This window comes from Schistocerca piceifrons, chromosome 1 (assembly GCF_021461385.2).
Source record: "Schistocerca piceifrons isolate TAMUIC-IGC-003096 chromosome 1, iqSchPice1.1, whole genome shotgun sequence".
Lineage (NCBI taxonomy): Eukaryota > Metazoa > Arthropoda > Insecta > Orthoptera > Acrididae > Schistocerca > Schistocerca piceifrons.
Window position 1 is genome coordinate 757,674,690 of NC_060138.1, and position 20,984 is coordinate 757,695,673.

Genomic DNA, 20,984 nt, shown 5'->3' on the forward strand with positions numbered 1-20,984 from the left:
ATTCGGGTTATTCACCAAATAAGCCTATGTTTATGATACGACCAAGCACGGCAGTAACAAAAAGTCGTCAAAGATTTCTGCTCTACGCATATAAAGACGCTGGAAACTGCGTTAATAAAACACTACCACTCGACCGGAAACCCGAGAGCTTCTCATGAATAGTACACCGGGAGAGTGTACATTCACACATTTCCACCAACTGTACTAATAAAACATTATTTCAGGAGTACCTCGCTGTTTACAAAGGCGTGCATAAAATGCAGTGTCCTGAGAAATGGTAGTGTGCAAGAGGCAAACAGAGCAACAGCTGAGCAGCGAAGTCCAAGAGCAAGGCTGTGTCATATCTTTAATCTTACACTTGTTCACAAAAAAGTTCGCCCACAGTCAATATTACAATTTACGATCACATGCAGCGTTGCTTAAGAACGTCTGCTGCATAACCATTCAGAAACATGCGAAGAGTGGAAATGTAAAAAATTCTAAGAGCCATCTTTCCACTAAACGCTTTTTCACTGCTGTTGCGTTCTCGATACTCTGTTACATGTCTCTAGACTTGGCATAGGTACCAAATCATGGAGACCGTCTTTCGAACATGCTTTACCAGATAGCTGTGCTTCCCTCTGGAGTTCCAAAATGTAAAAGTCATGAGAAGTGATTTTTGCTCACCACAGTTCCACTGGTAAAAAACTTATTGCTGTACTTCTATTACAAAGAAACCGTGGTGCCTCAGTATTAATGGCACCTGCAACATAACTTTCTTCCTGCTGTTTTGTCAAAAACTGACGTTTTTGAGATCGCAGATGTGTAAAAAAACGAGAAACCAGCAAACAGCTACTTGTTAATAATCCTGTTTATTTACACAAATAGCGCCGTTACCGGTTTCAAACTACGAGGTTCATCTTCAAAGGGCTGTAGTTTATATTTGTAGTTGTTTATATTAGTTTTTGAAGGACAAGAGCCAACAAGGAATGTAAACAGTAACAATTGTAATCGAAACGTGAATAGCCGTCCGAAGATGAACCTGTCGGCACAAAATCGGAACCGTGCTACTGGTGTAAAAAAAAGAAAAAAAAATGCTTTACTGTATTATTAACAGTGAATGATTGCCGTTCCCTTCGATGAAAGAATCAGCTTGTAAATATTGGGACTAACAACAAGTCAGTTTCCTGGTATGGCACTTAGAACGTTCTTCAAAAGTATTTATTTTCAAATTTGTTTCATTGTTTCTTGCGGTGATGTGGTCAGCAGCGTAATTTTGTGCTATCAGAATACCTTCTCAGATTTTTTAGATACAAATCATGTATCTACAAATAGAGGTATATGATTTTTTTTCATTTTCCTGACAAATGTCATATATGGCACTCAGAACGTTTCCCATTTCCAGTTGTCATATATACAGTTTCTGCCGAACTGATACGTCACATGTAAAATAGTTTCAGACGGTTACTTCCTGCCCAATTACACGACCACTAGCCTCAGCCTGGTGCCAGTCTTTTGGCTGGATATTCATCGTGACACCAGTCAGCTGCGCAACATGGCGATGGTGGTGTAGTGGCTGTACGACAGATAGGGAATTTAAAATGTGCCTGAAGATCTGGCACAGTATGAGAGTATTTTTTTCGCTAGGACTACTGAGCTAACGTGTGATGTCGCGCGACTATCAGGCTCTTCTCATACCACTGTTTACACTGTTGACGCTTCTGGTTCGATACTTTTCAGTGCGTGTAATACTGAGTTTTTCCTAAAAATTCGGCGTCACCACAATCGTGTTACCTTTTATGTTATGAATCCAAAATCGCTTTCTACTGTCATGTTTTAGAAATGTCTTATTAATTCATAAAAATATTTTCCCAGAGTGCATCAGGTAACTCAATCGGTTTCGGTGAGTAAATGCGCTTCAGTACTTGCCCTCATTTATGTACAGCTATATCACACATGCCTGTAGTTTGATGGACCAATTACGGAGATTACTTTACTTGGTGACAGACGGTATTAAAGAGTTTAATTTTTAACGGTGTAGAAGTAATGTGTTGTTGCTCGGGTACTGCTGAATAATGAAGACATTTAATTTGGATGAAGAGTGGAGACAAGTGGTAATACAGTTAATAAATAATATTTTTAACAACGAAAAATAAATCAGAATTTTAAACGAGCGTAGAGCACTGAAACGAAGTAATGGAAACACTTTACTCCATCCTTCGACTACTGCTATACCTTGTGCTTTTAAGTGGCATGTCTTTGAAATTTACACTATCTTAGCATAGTTTGGGAATACCAGTCCATTTACACTTTGGAAATAGAATACAGTTCTCTAGTTTATCAATTTATAAAAGCTATTTCATATCTACACGAGACGACACAGTAACATAATTGTGATGTGCTTTAATGAAACAACATACTTTAGGTATTTTCTCAGTAAGCAGATTGAAAAACTGCTTCAGATACACACTATTCTGTGTCCTCAAAATGATGTGTTTGTACCTTTTAGTGTTAGATTTATTATTGATGTATTTGGAAACTATTCGTTTATTCAGTTTTCATCAAGCATAATGTATTTAAGGTGTAATTATACGCTTATCTGTTAAAATATTGAGGTTTCGGGTGTTCTGCTTCATTCCGACAACGTAACTCGTTGCCTTCATCAAGAGCTGCTCGGACCTGCTAGTCAAGCTAGTCAAGGGGAGCGGATACAATATTTATACCTACTGCCTTCTCTCAACACCTACCCCTCATTGTCGGTTGTAGGAGCTCTGTTTGACGTCCGTCCCCAAGAGAATCGTGTTAAGACGTCCCGTTTCGGTCTGTTGAGTCTTTCGCGAGTTAGCATTCCGTATTCAGATCGCTGCGCCTGGCAGCGATCTGGCGTCCTGTTATCACTTCGGTGTACTTGGTGCTCTGTCTGGGGTTCGTTCCCCACGTCCACATTCTTAGTTCTTCCTCTGTACTGGGTTCTGCTTGTGCGACCGCTGCAGTTTTAGCAACTCTGTTACTGGATCCCATGCTACAATGGATTGATACCCAGTGTCACTATTCATTAGTTTATTTATCGTCATTTTTAACTGTGTTGACCCCCTTGTAACATTGCCCCAGTATCCGGTAGTCTGTGCCATAATCCTAAGTCATGGCATGATCAAGTCCCTGGCACTGCTCGGCAAAGATTGATTTAGTTTCCTGCCTCAGCCTAGTGTGCCTCGGGTGTTCTTGTCATCCGATGTCATTTGTCCTAGTTGATTGGCCAATGTACGACTTACAAAATTGGCAAGCTGTATTATAAATTCCTGGTTTTCGTAAACCAAGGTTATGTTTCATGTTTCCCACCAGTCCTCTTATTTTGACTGGTGGACAGCACACACACTTGATGTTATGCTTCTTGAGAGTCCTGCTGGTCTTGGCAGAAATAGACCCTGGATGTGACTGATAAGCTACAGTCTTTGCTTCATCTTGCTGTTCTCCTTATGGTGCGGCATAGTTGATGGCTGAGAAGCCTTCTGAATCTGTTTGACCGTGTATCCATTTCTGGAGAACATCGAGCGCAGATGCTCTAATTCTGACGTCAGAGTAGCTCGCTCCGTCAACCTGTGTGGTACGTGGACTAGAGTCCTTAGAACATCGTTCTTCAGTGCTGGATAATGACAGCTGCTAGCTTACAGGTATAAATCAATATGTTTCGGTTACTATAAACTTTGTGGTCAAGTGACGCATCAGCTCTCCATTTGACCAGTACATTCAGAAATGGCTACTGACCATCCTTCTCCAGTTCCATGATGAATTCTATGTTTGGATGACGTGAATGAAAATGTTCCAGAAATGATTGAGCCTCTCCATCCCCTGAAAGCAACGACTCACTATGTTGAAGTATTGTGCATAGACGTCACTGATATCCGGTAGTAGACACGACGCCCCAATACGTCAGTATGTAAGTTGTTCGATAAAGGTTCTTAATGGAATGCACTTAAGAAATCTGTGTCGCTGTCATGAAACATACATAAATTTTTAACCCATTCAATATTAAGAAATTACGAACTGCCTTACCGACATAAGATTTAACGCTGTAGTCTCCTTCCTTTTAAATATATCGGCAGTTTTTTCTTGGAGATACATGTAAACGCAGCACCGTGCAGGCTCTCCACTCGTTTAGATGGACCTTTCCTTGTAAATTGCATCAAGGTAAAAATAATGATACCACTTCTTATGTTTCAGCAATCAAAGGACTGCCGTGCACGGTGTACAACCGCACGTACGACAACGGTGAGACGTTCCTCTTGGACTGCCGCACGCAGTGCGCCTGCCAGGTAGGCTAAGCTGCAGCGCACAACCTTCCCTCTGCTCCCACGATTAGTGTTTTAGGGCGCACCCTCTGCTCCCACGATGACAACAAATACTCTAAACTTTTGGTGTCAGCTTTTTCGGAAATATCTGAAAGAACAGTCACCACCCGGAATCCGCAGCGGTGATACATAATATGTAAACTGGAGATGGAGGGGGAGAAAGGAAACGAAAGAGAAGGAACTGCTGATACGAGCCGCATCAGGGCTTTATGCTCAATCACCGGCGACGAGTGAAAAATCTGTGCCAGACAGGGACTCGAACCCGCGATCTCCTGCTTACTAGGCAGTTCGTTAATGACTGCGCCACCCAGACACAGTGTTAAGCGCAAACTAATGAACTGTTTTGGCATGTTCCTCGACTGACACACATTCACACCGAGCACCACCACTTATCTGCAGACACGGTCCATGTTCTGTCTGCTGTAGATCGAACGGAAATGTGCATCTGCACTGATAGTTGCTATTAATATCCGATCGAGGTGTATCAATTATATGAATAAAAGTACGCTTGACATTGAATTTCGGTAATGCAAAAGCTAACGCTGTTGCCTAGTAAACAGAGGGTCTCGGTTTGGAGACCAGTTTTTATTTTATTTTGGTTACACGTCAAGTTCCGTACGATCAAATTGAGGAACAAATCTCCAAGGTCACGTACCGTGTCAGTACATGAAATTACAACATAAAGGTAATAACAGATAAAAATAAAATATTTAAGAACCCGAAAAACGTCAATCCGTAAGTTTAAGTAAACGCAATCAACAATACAACAAGAATCAGCTTAATTTTTCAAGTAACTCCTCGATAGAATAGAAAGAGTGACCGATGAGAAAACTCTTCAGTTTCGATTTGAAAGCGGGTGGATTACTGCTAAGATTTTTGAGTTCGAGTACTATCTTATAGAAAATGGATGCAGCAGTATCCTGCATGTCTTTCTGCACAAGAATTCAGGAAGCCCGATCCAAATGCAGGTTTGATTTCTGCCGACTATTAACTGAGTGAAAGCTGCTTATTCTTGGGAATAAGCTAATATTGTTAACAAGAAATGACAATAATGAATATACATATTGAGAGGCCTATTTAAAAATACCCAGACTCATGAACAGGGACCGACAAGAGTTTCGTGAAATTACACCATTTAGTGCCCGAACCATCCAATTCTGAGCCATACATATCCTATTACAGTGGGAAGAGATACCCCAAAATTTAATAACATACTCCTCTGTGAGACAGACAAGGTGGAATTGAGATAATATCCAAATCACTAAAGTCTAAAGACTCTCATGGACATGATGGAGTGCCTATCAGAATATTAAAATACTGTGCTGCACATGTCTGGCAAACATTTTCACGTGTCGCCGCTGATACTGCATAAAGTATCGATGCAGCTGATATAATCACTTCCCTGCCTTTACTGTCCTCCCCCCCTCCACCCCTTACTTCACTTTACATAAAATACTTTAAAGCCTTATGGAGTAACTCACTGCTGTCAACCCGAGACCAGTTGACTATTGTGCTTCTTATAATCATTTAACAACCATAATCACATTAATGTTTTCAGGCTGCTAATTTCGACCATTTCAAACGTTTAATTTCATATGTAAAAGCAAAAGTTAGAATCTTTATGTGAGTTGGCATGACATACTGGGTGAGGTAATTGAGAGAAACTACCAGAACTATGTCCAGAACGATTAAACGTATTGAGTAGAGGTTTTCACTAAGCTATAGCGGCAATGTGGTAAAGTTTTTGCCATACGCAAGTAATTGTTAACATTCATGGCTGATCCCGACTTCATTTAAAAGAACCTACACACATTTTTCTGTGGCAAACAGCTTTGGAAAAAGAGTTCATTGATATAACATGGGTGTAACTTGGTAAAATCTGCAAACACCTAACTCAGATGCAGATAGGGCCTTTTTAATTATGACTGTCGTAGCAGGCACCTCCACATGTTGATCTTGAGCACGGGTCCAGGCAGTTCAAACTGCACGGCTACAAAGAACAAATGAGTGCTGTAGGGCGTTTCATGTGTTTGGGAGTCGTCGGTGTTTTGCTGTAGACTACTAGTTTTAAATTTCTCCATAGACAAAAGTCTAGAAGTGTTAGGTCTGGAAAGTGTTTGAGCTGTATTGTGTTTCCCGAAAAACAGATCCAACGATCTTCAAATGTTCTGTTAAGGAGGTCCGTAATTATCTATGCCGAATGAGAGAAGTGTCTATTATTTTGGTACCATAAGGACTGCCTTATGTAGAGAGGAATGCCTCCCAATAACTGAGGAAGCGTGTATGTTAGGAACTCTTGATATGGCAACTTAGACATGCATCAGTTAAATATTAACCAAAGATGCTATTCTTGAGAAGCCTGAACCTTCGTCTACATGGTGTTCGTAATTGATGTTCCAATTTCAAACCTTTGCGGAAAGAGAGCCACTACTCAGAATGACGTCAGATTTGAACAGCATGTCAATGACTGAGGGGAAAATGTTAGGCAACAAAAAAAATTAACGAACATTTCACTAATTAATGGAACTGTCAGTTCATTGATGGAAATGTCTATGGTTTGAGTTCCACATTACACCATAGGTACAGCTCAGCGTGCATGACTGCATAAGTTCGGCAGTCGACAGTTGTACCACTGTTGAGCCAAAACCTCATAAAATGCAAAATGACATTGCTTTTTAACTGTTCTGTGGCCAAAAATAGCATGAAAAGCAATATGACTTTGGTTTCTAATTGTAGTGAGATTGGAACGAGACATGTTCAGTACGGCGTCCGCCGCTCTCTGACATAAGTTCGAATCGAAAGACAGCATGTTCCACAACTGATCGGAGTGTCTCGAGGTTCTGTCCAGTATCCGTTGCCCAGCGCATGACTTCAATTCATTACGTTCGTAATTGGAGTAGTGAACACATCTTTCAGACAATCCCACAACTAGAATTCACACGGATTAAGAAGAAGTAAACAAGACGGCAGGCTGCACAGAAATGACGGCTGATAATTCTATCATTCCCCCCCCCCCCCCCCCATGAACCATAGACGTTGCCGTTGGTGGGGAGGCTTTCGTGCCTCATCGATACAGATAGCCGTACCATAGATGCAACCACAACGGAGGGGTATCTGTTGAGAGGCCAGACAAACGTATGGTCCCTGAAGAGGGGTAGCAGCCTTTTCAATAGTTGCAGGGGCAACAGTCTGGATGATTGACTGATCTGGCCTTGTAACACTAACCAAAACGGCCTTGCTGTGCTGGTACTGCGAACGGCTGAAAGCAAGGGGAAACTAGGGCCGTAATTTTTCCCGAGGGTATCCAGATTTACTGTATGGTTAAATGATGATGGCGTCCTCTTGGGTAAAATATTTCGGAGGCAAAATAGTCCCCCATTCGGATCTCCGGGCGGGGACTACTCAGGAGGACGTCGTTATCAGGAGAAAGAAAACTGGCGTTCTACGGATCGGAGCGTGGAACGTCAGATCCGTTAAACGGGCAGGCAGGTTCGAAAATTTAAAAAGGGAAATGGATAGGTTAAAGTTACCTATAGTGGGAATTAGCGAAGTTCGGTGGAAGGAGGAACAAGACCTGGTCAGGTGAATACAGCGTTATAAATACAAAATCAAATAGGGGTAATGCAGGAGTAGGTTTAATAATGAATAAAACAATAGGAATGCGGGTAAGCTACTACAAACAGCACAACGAACGCATTGTTGCGGCCAAGATAGACAAGAAGCCCACGACTACGGCAGTAGTACAAGTCTATATGCCAACTAGCTCTGCAGATGACGAAGAAATTGAAGAAATGTATGATTAAATAAAAGAAATTATTCAGATAGTGAAGGGAGACGAAAATTTAATAGTCATGGGTGACTGGAATTCGGTAGTAGGAAAAGGGAGAGAAGCAAACGTAGTAGGTGAATATGGATTGGGGGTAAGAAATGAAAGAGGAAGGCGCCTGGTGGATTTTGCACAGAGCACAACTTAATCACAGGTAACACTTGGTTCAAGAATCGTAAAAGAAGCTTGTATATATGGAAGAAGACTGGAAATACTGACAGGTTTCTGATAAATTATATAATGGCAAGACAGAGATTTAGGATCCAGGTTTTAAATTGTAAGACATTTTCAGGGGCAGATGTGGACTCTGATCACAATCTATTGGTTATGAACTGTAGATGAAAACTGAAGAAACTGAAAAAAGTTGGGAATTTAAGGAGATGAGAGGTTGTACAGAGTTTGTGAGAGCATAAGAGAACAATTGACAAGAATGGGAGAAAGAAATACAGTAGAAGAAGAATGGGTAGCTTTGAGGGATGAAGTAGTGAAGGCAGCAGAGGATCAAGTAGGTAAAAATACGAGGGCTACTAGAAATCCTTGGGTAGCAGAAGACATACTGAATTTAATTGATAAAAGGAGAAAATATAAAAATGCAGTAAATGAAGCAGGAAAAAGGAATACAAACGTCTCTAAAATGAGATCGACAGGAAGTGCAAAATGGCTAAGCAGGCATGGCTAGAGGGCAAATGTAAGGGTGTAGAGGCTTACCTCAGTAGGGGTAAGATAGATACTGCCTACAGGAAAGTTTAAGAGACCTTTGGCGAAAAGAGAACGACTTGTATGAATATCAAGAGCTCAGATGGAAACCCAGTTCTAAGCAAAGAAGGGAAAGCAGAAAGGTGGAGGGAGTATATAGAGCGTCTATACAAGGGAGATGTACTTGAGGGCAATGTTATAGAAATGGAAGAGAATGTAGATGAAGATGAAATGGGAGCTATGATACTGCGTTTGATAGAACACTGAAAGACCTAAGTCGAAACAAGGCTCCGGGAGTAGACAACATTCCATTAGAACTACTGACAGCCTTGGGAGAGCCAGTCCTGACAAAACTCTACCATCTGGTGAGCAAAATGTATGAGACAGGCGAAACATCCTAAGACTTCAAGAAGAATATAATAATTCCAATCCCAAAGAAAGCAGTTTAATAAGTCACGGCTGGAAAATACTAACGCGACTTCTTTACAGACAAATGGAAAAACTGGTAGAAGCCGACCTTGCGGAAGATCAGTTTGGATTCCGTAGAAATATGGGAACACGTGAGGCAATACTAACCCTACGACTTATTTTAGAAGCTAGATTAAGAAAAGGCAAACCTACGTTTCTTGCATTTGTAGGCTTAGAGAAAGCTTTTGACAATGTTGACTGGAATATTGTCTTTCAAATTCTGTAGGTGGCAGGGGTAAAATACAGGGAGCGAAAGGCTATTTACAATTTGTACAGAAACCAGATGGCGGTTATGAGAGTCGAGGGACATGAAAGGAAAACAGTGGTTGGGGATGGAGTGAGACAGGGTTGTAGCCTCTCCCCGATGTTGTTCAATCTGTATATTAAGCAAGCAGTAAAGGAAACAAAAGAAAAATTCGGAGTAGGCATTAAAATCCATGGAGAAGAAATAAAAACTTTAAGGTTCGCCGATGACATTGTGATTCTGTCAGAGACAGCAAAGGACTTGGAAGAGCAGTTGACCGGAATGGACAGTGTCTTGAAAGGAGGATATAAGATGAACATCAACAAAAGCAAAACGAAGGTAATGGAATGTAGTCGAATTAAGTCGGGTGATGCTGAGCGAATTAGATTAGCAAATGAGACACTTAAAGTAGTAAAGGAGTTTTGGTATTTGGGGGCAAAATAACTGATGATGGTCGAAGTAGAGAGTATATAAAATGTAGACTGGCAATGGCAAGGAAAGCGTTTCTGAAGACGAGAAATTTGTTAACGTCGAGTATAGATTTAAGTGTCAGGAATTCGTTTCTGAAAGTATATGTCTGGAGTGTAGCCATGTATGGAAGTGAGACATGAACGATAACTAGTTTGGACAAGAAGAGAATAGAAGCTTTCGAAATGTGGTGCTATGGAAGAATGCTGAAGATTCAATGGGTAGATCACATAACTAATGAGGAGGTACTTAATAGGATTGAGGAGAAGAGGAGTTTGTGGCACAACTTGACCAGAAGAAGGGATCGGTTGGTAGGACAGCGTGGAGGGTAAAAATCGTAGAGAGAGACCAAGAGATGAATACACTAAGCAGATTCAGAGGGATGTTGGCTGCAGTAATTCCTGGGAGATAAAGAAGCTCGCACATGTTAGAGTAGCGTGGAGAGCTGCATCAAACCAGTCTCAGGACTGAAGACCACAGCAACAGCAACAATTCTATCATTACCGAAAATCATTTGCAACAGCCGCTTCTTTGGCTGTGCAACGTGCTGATGAACACTGTCTTGCATAAAAGTGATCCTACACACATATTCACACTGTTTAAGGGTTGAAATGACGTTGGTGCAAAAAAGACTGTCATACTGCTTACTAGTGACAGTACAGGTAACATGAGCGCTGCACTCTTCTCCTCGAAAAAATATCCAACTTTGATAAACGATGCAGTCAGGACGCGACTATATAGTCACATTTGCAGATGATGTGACACCGGTTGATGAGCGTGCAGATTTTCTGTTGTACACATTTTGCAATTCATCGTATTTACATGTCTTTCGAAATGGGCTTCGTCTGTACGCAAAATGTTCCATGGCCATTCATTGTCCACTTCCGTGCGAACAAGTAATTCCACAGCGATCGTTTGTTTTGCTGGCAGGTAAGAAGCAAGCACCTCATGCACATAGGTGATTTTGTATAAAGAGCAATGTAGATGGTTTCGTTGAATTTTATGCTCGCAGGCATGTCCTACGTTCGGGCAATTCCCCGTTCACTGCACATTTGCACATACCGGCATGTCCCTCCTGCAATGGTCTGGTCATATCTTCGACATACGTACGTCGGATCAATTGCTTTCCTCCCTCTGCCACATTGCACTATGAAAGAAACTGCCTTTTCGAATTTTGCAATCTTTTCTCCAGATGCTTAGCAGGCATCGGACCAGTGTCCCTCTTCATTCCCATGAGTGTCCGGAACTTCTGTAAGGCTAATGGTGCACAATCACCGTTCACGTAAAGGAGTTTTGCCAGCAGTGCGCGATCCTTCATGGCGGCAGTCACGTTGGACGTCTCCGACGCAAACTGAGGTACAGCCGTGTGCCGCGAGTATGTGAGTGTGCATCTTCTGACGCTTACAGCGCCATCTATTGGAAAAATATGTTGTTCAAATCTGACGTCATTCTGAGCACTAATTCTCTTACAACAGGGTTCTGAAACTGGAATTTAACTATTGGCGCCTATGTACCGGGTGATCAAAAAGTTAGTATAAAAAAACAAAAAGTTAGTATAAATTTGAAAACTTAATAAACCACCGAATAATGTAGATAGAGAGGTAAAAATTGACACACATGCTTAGAGTGACATAGAGTTTTATTAGAACAAAAAAAAAACTAAGTTCACAAAATGTCCGACACATGGCGCTGGACAGCAAAACGTCAGTGACTGCGCATGACAATCGTGTATAAAAGGAGCTGTAATGAGAGAGAATCAGATGCGCCAGCAGTCAAAGCCTCTTGACGTTATCTGAAAGGGCGCTTTCAGTGAAGCTGTATCATCAGAATGGGGAATGTGCTAGTTTAGCGTTACGATCCAATGCCATAAGAAGGGGATTCGAATGGGTAAAAGTCCGTTGACAAATGCAGCAGTGGCGAAAATGATTTCGAAGTTCAAAGCCACGGGTTGTTTAGACGATAGACCCCGCAGTGGCCTACCGACCACAAGGCGTAATGCTGCTGAGACATTTCAGGAAGAAATAGAGACTGTACCGGGTTCGTCTATGCACGGGGAAGTCAGCGCTCGTGCAGTCGCACGTCGCACCGCCATTCCATACACTACTGTTTGGTTGGCACTTAGGCGTACCCTCCGATGCTATCCGTACAAAATCCATCGGCATCATGAACTGTTACCTGGCGAATTAGTGAAGTGGAGGGAATTTGCGGTGTGGGCGTTTCAAAAGTTGGCGGAAGATGACGATTGGTTGAGTTACGTGTTGTGGACCGACGAAACTCATTTCACGTTCCGAGGGTCTGTCAACGCCCACAACTGCAGAATTTGGGCTACCGAAAATCCTAGAACTGTCGTGGAAACGCCATTGCACGACGAGAAAGTCACGGTATGGGCTGGATTTATGACATCTACCGTTATCTCGCCTTTTTTCTTCGAGGAAATGCGTGATTCTGGCTTTGTAACTGCTACCGTGACGGGTGAGAGGTACGCCGATATGTTACAGATTCGCATCTTCCCCAGCCTGGCTGATAAACACCTGCTGGAACGTACGATGTAAATGCAGGATGGCGCTCCACCCCATATTGTTAGACGCGTGAAAGATCTCTTGCGCGCGTCATTTGGTGATGATCGTGTGCTCAGCCGCCACTTACGTCATGCTTGGCCTCCAAGGTCCCCAGACTTCAGTCCGTGCGGTTATTGGCTTTGGGGTTACTTGAAATCGCAAGTGTATCGTGATCGACCGACATCTCTAGGGATGCTGAAAGACAACATCCGACGCCAATGCCTCACCATAACTCCGGACATGCTTTACAGTGCTGTTCACAACATTATTCCTCGACTACAACTATTGTTGAGGAATGGTGGTGGACATATTGAGCATTTCCTGCAAAGAACATCATCTTTGCATTGTCTTACTTTGTTATGCTAATTATTGCTATTCTGATGAGATGAAGCGCCATCTGTTGGACATTTTTGAACTTCTGTATTTTTTTGGTTCTAATAAAACCCCATGTCATTCGAAGCATGAGTGTCAATTCGTACCTCTGCACCTACATTATTCCGTGATTTATCCAGTTTTCAAATTTATACTGACTTTTTGATAACCTGGTACTTGAAAAAATCAATGAACTTTTTCAGCAGACCAGTACTGCAAAGAGCGAATTTTTTTTCCCCATGATTAGTAAACGATCATTCGTAAACAACGTCTTGCATAGATACACCGCATCACTTCGTAACGTTCATAGACACCGTTCGGCGAGCTCTGACCGATTGTGACATTCTCCGCAATGAAGCTGTTGATGGAGCGAAACGTGTAACGGGGAAATTTCGTTGCAATGTGGTATTCGCAGAACATTCCTTGACTGATCCCGTTACCATCCCAGCTGCATCGTAGTCACATGTGGGTCTTATCCCTGCTAGTATGTTAGGTTTCACTTCCGTTATCAGTTGACGTCCATTATCTTGGCGTATTTTATTCTCCATGCTTCTGGTTTCTTGAATTTTTTTGTAATATTATAAAGGATATGTCGTGAGGGCCCGGCACCATCAGGTTACCTTTCAGCAGTTTAGCTTCTGTAGCAGTTTAGCCCACCATAAACAAAAACCGCATTCTCTTCTTAGAGCGCTTTATGCACTCTGAGTGAATAGCTTCACGAACAACAGGTCTGTTGTTAACAACAGCAAAGCACTGACTAATGGGCTCCATGCTAATGAGTAAACACACGAGACGTATCTGAGTTACGTATTTGCTTTGGTACAGTGCGGCAGCTGTTTGTAGGGCCTCTTCTGCCGACGGTGGGGCAATTGTTTGCTATGCTGTTAACTTGCTTCTATTTGATAAAGTTCCACACGTGTTATGTAGTAAAAGCCTCTTAAAAGTTCCACAGAAAAATATATAGTGCCATTACACAAAAAAACAGTGTCAAATTTCGGCTACTATAAACGCTATAAACTACCCGTGTCTGCCAGAAAACTCGTCACATTGTCTGCTTTAACTTAGCGCAACACAATATATTTACTCATTTCAGATATGCGTTTGGCGACCTGTTCAGATGCTTCACCGTGTGTAAAATGTAGTATTATAAAACGATGAAATAATGAATTTCTGATACCATAGGACTACATTGCGTTGTCATCAACTTGTGTTCTGCTTGCATTTATACAGTGTGATTGAGCGAAGTTCTTCACCTCACATTTCCCTGGAACCGCTTAAAATAACGTAATTCTGTTTTCACCCATATGAATTGCCCTCGTTAAAACCGTATAGCCTTCAATTTTAACTATAGAGGTATCGGTATCAACACCGCATTTTCAAATTGAGTTATAGTCATTTCTGTTGTTGATATATTAGTTCCATAACTGGCAAAATTCAGTAGCATTCCACACTTCAAAATCCGATTACTCGTTTTGTGTAGTTACAACATAAACGATTTGTCTGTAATGTTTTCCTTTTTTACTATGACGTTTACTTCTTTGATGTCCATCCAGTCGTGTTCTTCACCTTCCTAATTGTAAGAACGTATCAACTATGATTATCTAGCTTTCTCTAGCGTTTTTCATAACGAAACACTTCACAGGTGAACGGCCTCATTTCAAGTGACCAACGGGCCCGTGAATTGTTTCGCCTCGACTTATCAACTGATTCCCTTAATTCATTGTGAATTTATATGTATTTGTTCAGTTTAGGTTTACACTGGAACACATATTTCTTCATTTCGTTGAGCTAAAATCTTCTCTCTCGTCATGGAGGTATGTATGCTTTTCCGTTTCTGAATCCGTTTTGCACCGGTTCAAATGGTTCAAATGGCTCTGAGCACTATGGGACTTAACATCTGAGTCCATCAGTCCTCTAGACTCAGAACTACTTAAACCTAACTAACCTAAGGACAGCACACACATCCATGCCCGAGGCAGGATTCGGACCTGTGACCGTAGCAGCAGCGCGGACTGAAGTGCTTACTACCGCTCGGCCACAACGGCCGGCTGCACCGGTTCCCAGATGCACTTATACTACTGGTTAGAATGTGCTATTTTGCTAAGCATTTCGTTGTAGTGAGTTTCGAGTTGCTCAAGGTGTTTCCTAACTAGTCTTATCCACTGGGCGTAAACCATTATTCAAGAAGATCCTTTACGCGAGTCTCTAGTTGTTCATATTAAATTCCTATTGAATTTTACCACCTCTTTTTCGTTGCTGTTGCGATACACTCTAAATATCGGCCTGATTCTGTATACGCCATCTTCTGTAAAGAAACCCATTATTTTTCTCAGCGTTATTTATTCTTCAGTTCTAGTTTTCGGAGTCGTCCTTTTCCGAGAGTAATAAGGCATTCTGATGACTACAGCACTCACTACATCGTCTTCGTATCGGAGTCTTCTCATGGAGCTTTCTCCAATTTGGTTCACCTATTGTTCAAGGATAGACTCTCACGGATTTTCTATGTTATCTATTCTGCTGTTCATTTCAAGAAGTTATTCGCCTGCATTAATGTTTCAGTCAATGAGATTTTCTGATGAATATGTGTTGTTTACGATGATCTTCATCCCAGCATTACCTGTTATGTAGTTGAGAAGGAGAGGTGTAGAGCAGCTTTTTCTGCAAACTACATCCAACTCTACTTACATACTGCGCAAGCCACCGTACGGTGCATGGCGGAGGGTACGTTATTTCTCTTCCTGCTCCATTCGCCAACAGTGGAGATAGGGAGAAACGACTATCTTTATGCCCCCGTACGAGCCCTAATTTCTCTTATATTCGTGCTACCTAAACGAAATGTACGTTGGCGGCAGTAGGATCGTTCTCCAGTCAGTTCAAATGCGTTTTCTCAGTAACATTCCTGTTCCTGAAGTATGTCTCCTTCCATCCAGGGACTCCCGTGTGAGTTGCAAATGTTTCAAATGGCTCTGCGCACTATGGGACTTAACATCTGAAGTCATCAGTCCTCTAGAACTTAGAACTACTTAAACCTAACAAACCTAAGGACATCACACACATCCATGCCCGAGGCAGGATTCGAACCTGCGACCATACCGGGCGCGCGGTTCCAGACTGAAGCGCCTAGAGCTCCTCGGCCACCACGGACGGCCTCTGAGTTCCCGAAGCATCCCCGTCTTACTTACATGTTGATAGTAACAAATCTTGTAGCCTGCTTCTGAATCATTTCGATACCTTCTTTACAATCGCTTCGGTGGGGATCTCAAACACTCGAGCAGCATCCAAGAACGGGTCGAACTGGTGGTCAGTATGTGGCCCCCTTTACAAGTGGACAAGACTCTCGTAAAACTCTCCCAATAAATCGAAGTCAACCATTCGCCATCCCTACTACGATCCTATGCTCGGTGCACTTCGTATCGCTTTGCATGTTACAACCAGATATCTAATCGACCTGACTGTGTCAAGTGGCATACTACTAATCATTTTTCCGAACATTACATTTGTATTAACTTACATTTTTCTACATTTGTAGCATGCTGCCATTCATCATACCTACTAGAAATTTCGTCTTAGTCATCGACACTAAATAGTGTCATCTGCAAAAACTTGCCACTAACTTGTCCCTTTTGTAACCGATTCTCAGCCCAGAGTGCAGTCTCTTTGCCCATTCCTTGACATCCCATGAATTTTGCTTTGCTTGTTGTATTTTTGAGCGTCATTTTCAGAAGCTTCGAGACTTTATCAGTTTGCAGGCATCAAAGAAATGTTTTCTAGGCACAATTCTCCTAGAGGTGTCCTCTTTCCACCGAGTCGTAGAAGTCTTGAATATGGAGCACGATTGCTTTGTAAGGCGAAGCTCTGAATTTCTTTTATGAGAAGATGGTTAGGAGGCTCTACACATGATCTTGACTTCATAAACCCGGCTTGGTACTCTGATATCCAACACTCCATTGTTGAGTAATACACTGGAGAATGTCCCATAGCTCACTGAAATATGGGAAATACCTTTGTTTTTGTGAAGGTCTGACCGGTCTGGATGACAGCAGAGGTCCAGTTGTCTTATTTTAATCTTATAGTATATTTAATTTCAGTGCTACCTTCATACTCGACCTACTAAAGTTCAAATGGTTCAAATGGCTCTGAGCACTATGGGACTTAACATCTGAGGTCATCAGTCCCTTTGAACTTAGAACTACTTTAACCTAAGGACATCACACATATCCATGCTCGAGGCAGGATTCGAAACTGCGACCGTAGCGGTCGCGCAGTTCCAAACTGAAGCGAATAGAACCGCTCGGCGACCCCGGCCGGCCCCTATTAAGGGGTAACACCACTGTAACAGCCTACAAAAAGTGTTTCCTCGACACTTTTTTTGTAGTAAAGAAACGTGTTTGAGAAATAATACTTGGGGTACTTGTTGAGCATATATTGAGGTATATTACAAAAATTTTTGTCGGAAAATATTACAAAACAGCAACACTGCAGCGATTTTCCCGAGCCATGCTGAATTTGAAGCGATCTGCGACACACACTACTACTAGTGTCAATTTGAGTCTGGGAAAATAATCTATGTAATCTACAAGAGCGTAGCTAGTGAATCACGTAGGGGATTTTATGAGTATTAATTTTTCTGCAATTGGCGAATATTTGAACAAAGTCTTTCAATAGTGTTATTTATTAATAAATGTTGTTGAAGTTAACTAATCAAAAATCCCCTACGTCGTTCGCTTCGCAGCGTTACTTCAAAGTTGTGGTTAATTATTGAAACCAAAACATTGAAAATTGTTGCAGTTATGTTGGGTGCCGTTTTTAAAACTCATATTCTGAGAAAAAAGTGTTTGAAGTTTTGATATGTGTTACAGACATGAACAAATTAAAAACTTCTACTTTTACAGAACTTTTATCATTAATGTGCTATCCCAAGACTGATCTGTACTACAGCTGTCGTTGCGGTCGAAACGATATCCGGTAGTTTATCATAGAACGATTGAAATATCGGTGGTGGCAATTCGATAAACGCGCAGAACTTTACAATTTCTTCTAGCCCTATTCCAAGCAGGCATATTGATAGGCCGATACGACGGTTGATTTCATATGCGATCCGTATAAACTTACTACTTGGTGCAACAACGTACGGGCATTTTGGAAAAGCAATAATTGTTTTGAAGCCTAGCTACGAGACTTCGTTCTTGCAACGTGATGTCCGCATGGTTTTCTACATTTCATGTGTTGAGGAATAATGCAGAAAACAGAAAGAAAATTTATAATTCTATAGCTCAATCCGTAATTTGCATCAAAATCCTGGTTACTGTCTTTCAGTTTTTTAGCAGACTCACTGTCTCTTTCAGAACTGATCTCAGCTTCATATTTATCTTTTCGACACTATGATAAGATACTGCTGCGCGTTGGATACTGTACCTTTACTGCCCGAGTTCTCTTTCTTACCACTCATTCTCATTTTAAAGACAAAACTGTATACTGTAAGGTCACAATTAAACTATCAAAAGCCAATACAATGACTTTAGCCATACCGAAATGCTTTTTTATGTTGCACACTGCATCTGGATTTGTGTGGGTGTTCAACGGCAACTTGAGTGCTGAATGTGCAGTCCGTCCGCTATCAAGCAAAGTGGCAGGAATATCTGATGAAGCAATTGCTAACGCAGTATGATTTTGTGATAGAATGCGCGCAAGTATTAGTGAGATGAGAAACGTTTTTCCAGTGCCACCTGGTGCGTCCTTGTTCTGCTGCTACTGACAATTTAATTCGATCGTATACACTCTTTTGTTCATTATTTTCAACGAAAGTAGTTAAAGAGACCATATTGAACTGCTGTTCACGCTTAATCTCACTGTTTATGATGTCTGTTGCTGCGCGATTAGGTGAGAGCATACCAAAATGAATGAGTGGCATATTCGAAAACAGAATGCAAATATCCTCAATCTTTATTAGCGCCTCGTTATGTATTTCCGGCGAAAAATCGATTTTTGGATCTTGATTAGCGATCCGAATGCGATGCAGAATGTCGTCACTCATAGAATCTTTATATTTGTCCCAGAGGACAGAAACTTGAGATGGAAAACACGTCGTCAGTAAAATGGCGAATAATTGGCGAAACTGATGAGGAGAGGAACTCAATGCTGCATCTGCAAGTGTAATTTCCCAATGGTTGTCATCTTCCAGCAAATGCAATTCGCGACACGCATAATGATATGTGTCGTACAAAATGCCATTGACTGTTCGCAAGTATTGGAAGGACGTCGGTCCAGGAACATTAACCAACAATAAACGCAAGAAGAAACATTCGCGTTGCTTTGGATGGACTGTGTATAATCGGCCTAATGTATTTCCCATAAATATGCCGTTGTATTCTTCAATCGGAACAATTCACTTTCGTGATTCCCACTTTTTATACTGTTTGTTCCATGTGAAATATCGTGGCACGTCAGTATGCATTAATGTCTTTGTGAATTGACCGGGAATACCTGATCGGTTGCATAGTTCGAAAAACTTAGTTAATGTGGTTTTTGGGACGCTGTAGAGCAGTCTCTTCCGTGAAGTAAACACGCTGTCCATTTTCAAGGTGCACGGCCAAATGTATAACAGCAGGGTCTCTTTCGTGTATCGGAAAACCGGAAAACTCAAAATACGCCAAACTGCTCCATTGCTGCTAATTTATCGGCCCATTTGATACCGTGTTATTTCATCGTTTTCGTTAACATTGTGAACAGCAAATGCAGCCATATCACTGCTCTTGTGGACACATTTGCATATATATTTTATGGACTTCATCGAACTGCAGAGCTCAGTGTCCATGTGTGCTTCGTAGATTTTACACAGCAATGGTGAATACGGAACTACCCAGTGATTGTCAGTGTCAACTGTTGTACCGTTTTACATGCGTAATTAACCACCATGGTCAGTATCTCTACCACAATACAATGGATAACCAACTATATTAGTGATTGTATCATTTATACAATTATTTGGGAAACGTTTCGTACATTTTCCATTTCCATGCACAGCGCCGTCACGTTTATAGCACACATGTACCATGGATCATGTTAGCGGTAACAATCTCATACAATTCTTGATCGATATTCTGATCCGGAATTTCTGCTGAGGTAGTTTTATCAATTTCTTCATACCGTATTCTGTCGACCAACCAAATTAAAATATGCGCTTGTAGCAAACCTCGTTTTTGCCATTCAACAAAATACAGCCAGCAACGTGTTTTGCCAAATACTGAGGAATGTATAATCAAGTTCATCAATGATTTCAACTTTTTTCTGAAGACACGTGCAGTAATATCGTGCCGATCTATTGCAGTTTGACCTGGCAATAACACAATTTTAATTTCATCCCATTTTGGATTACACGTAAATGTAATAAAAAAATCTGGTCGTCCGTACGCACGCACAAAAGTCATGCCGTCTTGAATATATTCTTGCATATGACGTGGGCTACCAATATGTGATGATGGAAGAATATATGAAGTACCGATGTCGATGATATTAGTTATTCCATTCATCACGATAATGAATGTATTCCTCGGCTCGAAGTTTCGCTTGATTATACCTGATGTATCGTAATCGCTCGCTTTCAATTTTCGCATACATATCAACGATATATTGAAGAAACAGCTGGCGGTATCGGATAATATTATTGTCTTCATTGGCACGAATTATCAACCGATATGCGTAGAAGTTCATCGCGCTCACTTTCTTTCTGGTTTCTGCACCTGCAAAGTAAAAATATAATTAAGACAAAACGAAATTGATCGTGCATAAAAATAAAATAGTGGGTAATGTCGTGTGTAGATTGTACCTGTTGGTGCATTTCCTTGTTTGATATTTAAGGGGGGTAGGACGTCAAACGGGCCGACTTGGAGCAGGAGACGCACCACAGGACATTTTAATTTCCACTGTCTATACTTTTACAAATAAATTCATAAAACTTTGTCAGCATGACCAGGAAGGATTCAGAATTCACGCTCACAGCAGTGTAAGTTCGAAAACATAACAAA

General features: G+C 41.4%; 1 protein-coding gene across 1 annotated transcript in view; it reads left to right on the plus strand.

The window, feature by feature from the left end:
- LOC124774897 (CCN family member 4) overlaps positions 1 to 20,984 on the plus strand; it is a 410,531-nt gene that overhangs the window by 348,938 nt on the left and 40,609 nt on the right. The window contains exon 4 of the mRNA XM_047249560.1: positions 4,201 to 4,292. Coding sequence (XP_047105516.1) covers positions 4,201 to 4,292 — 92 coding nt within the window. The remainder of the gene's footprint in view (positions 1 to 4,200; positions 4,293 to 20,984) is intronic.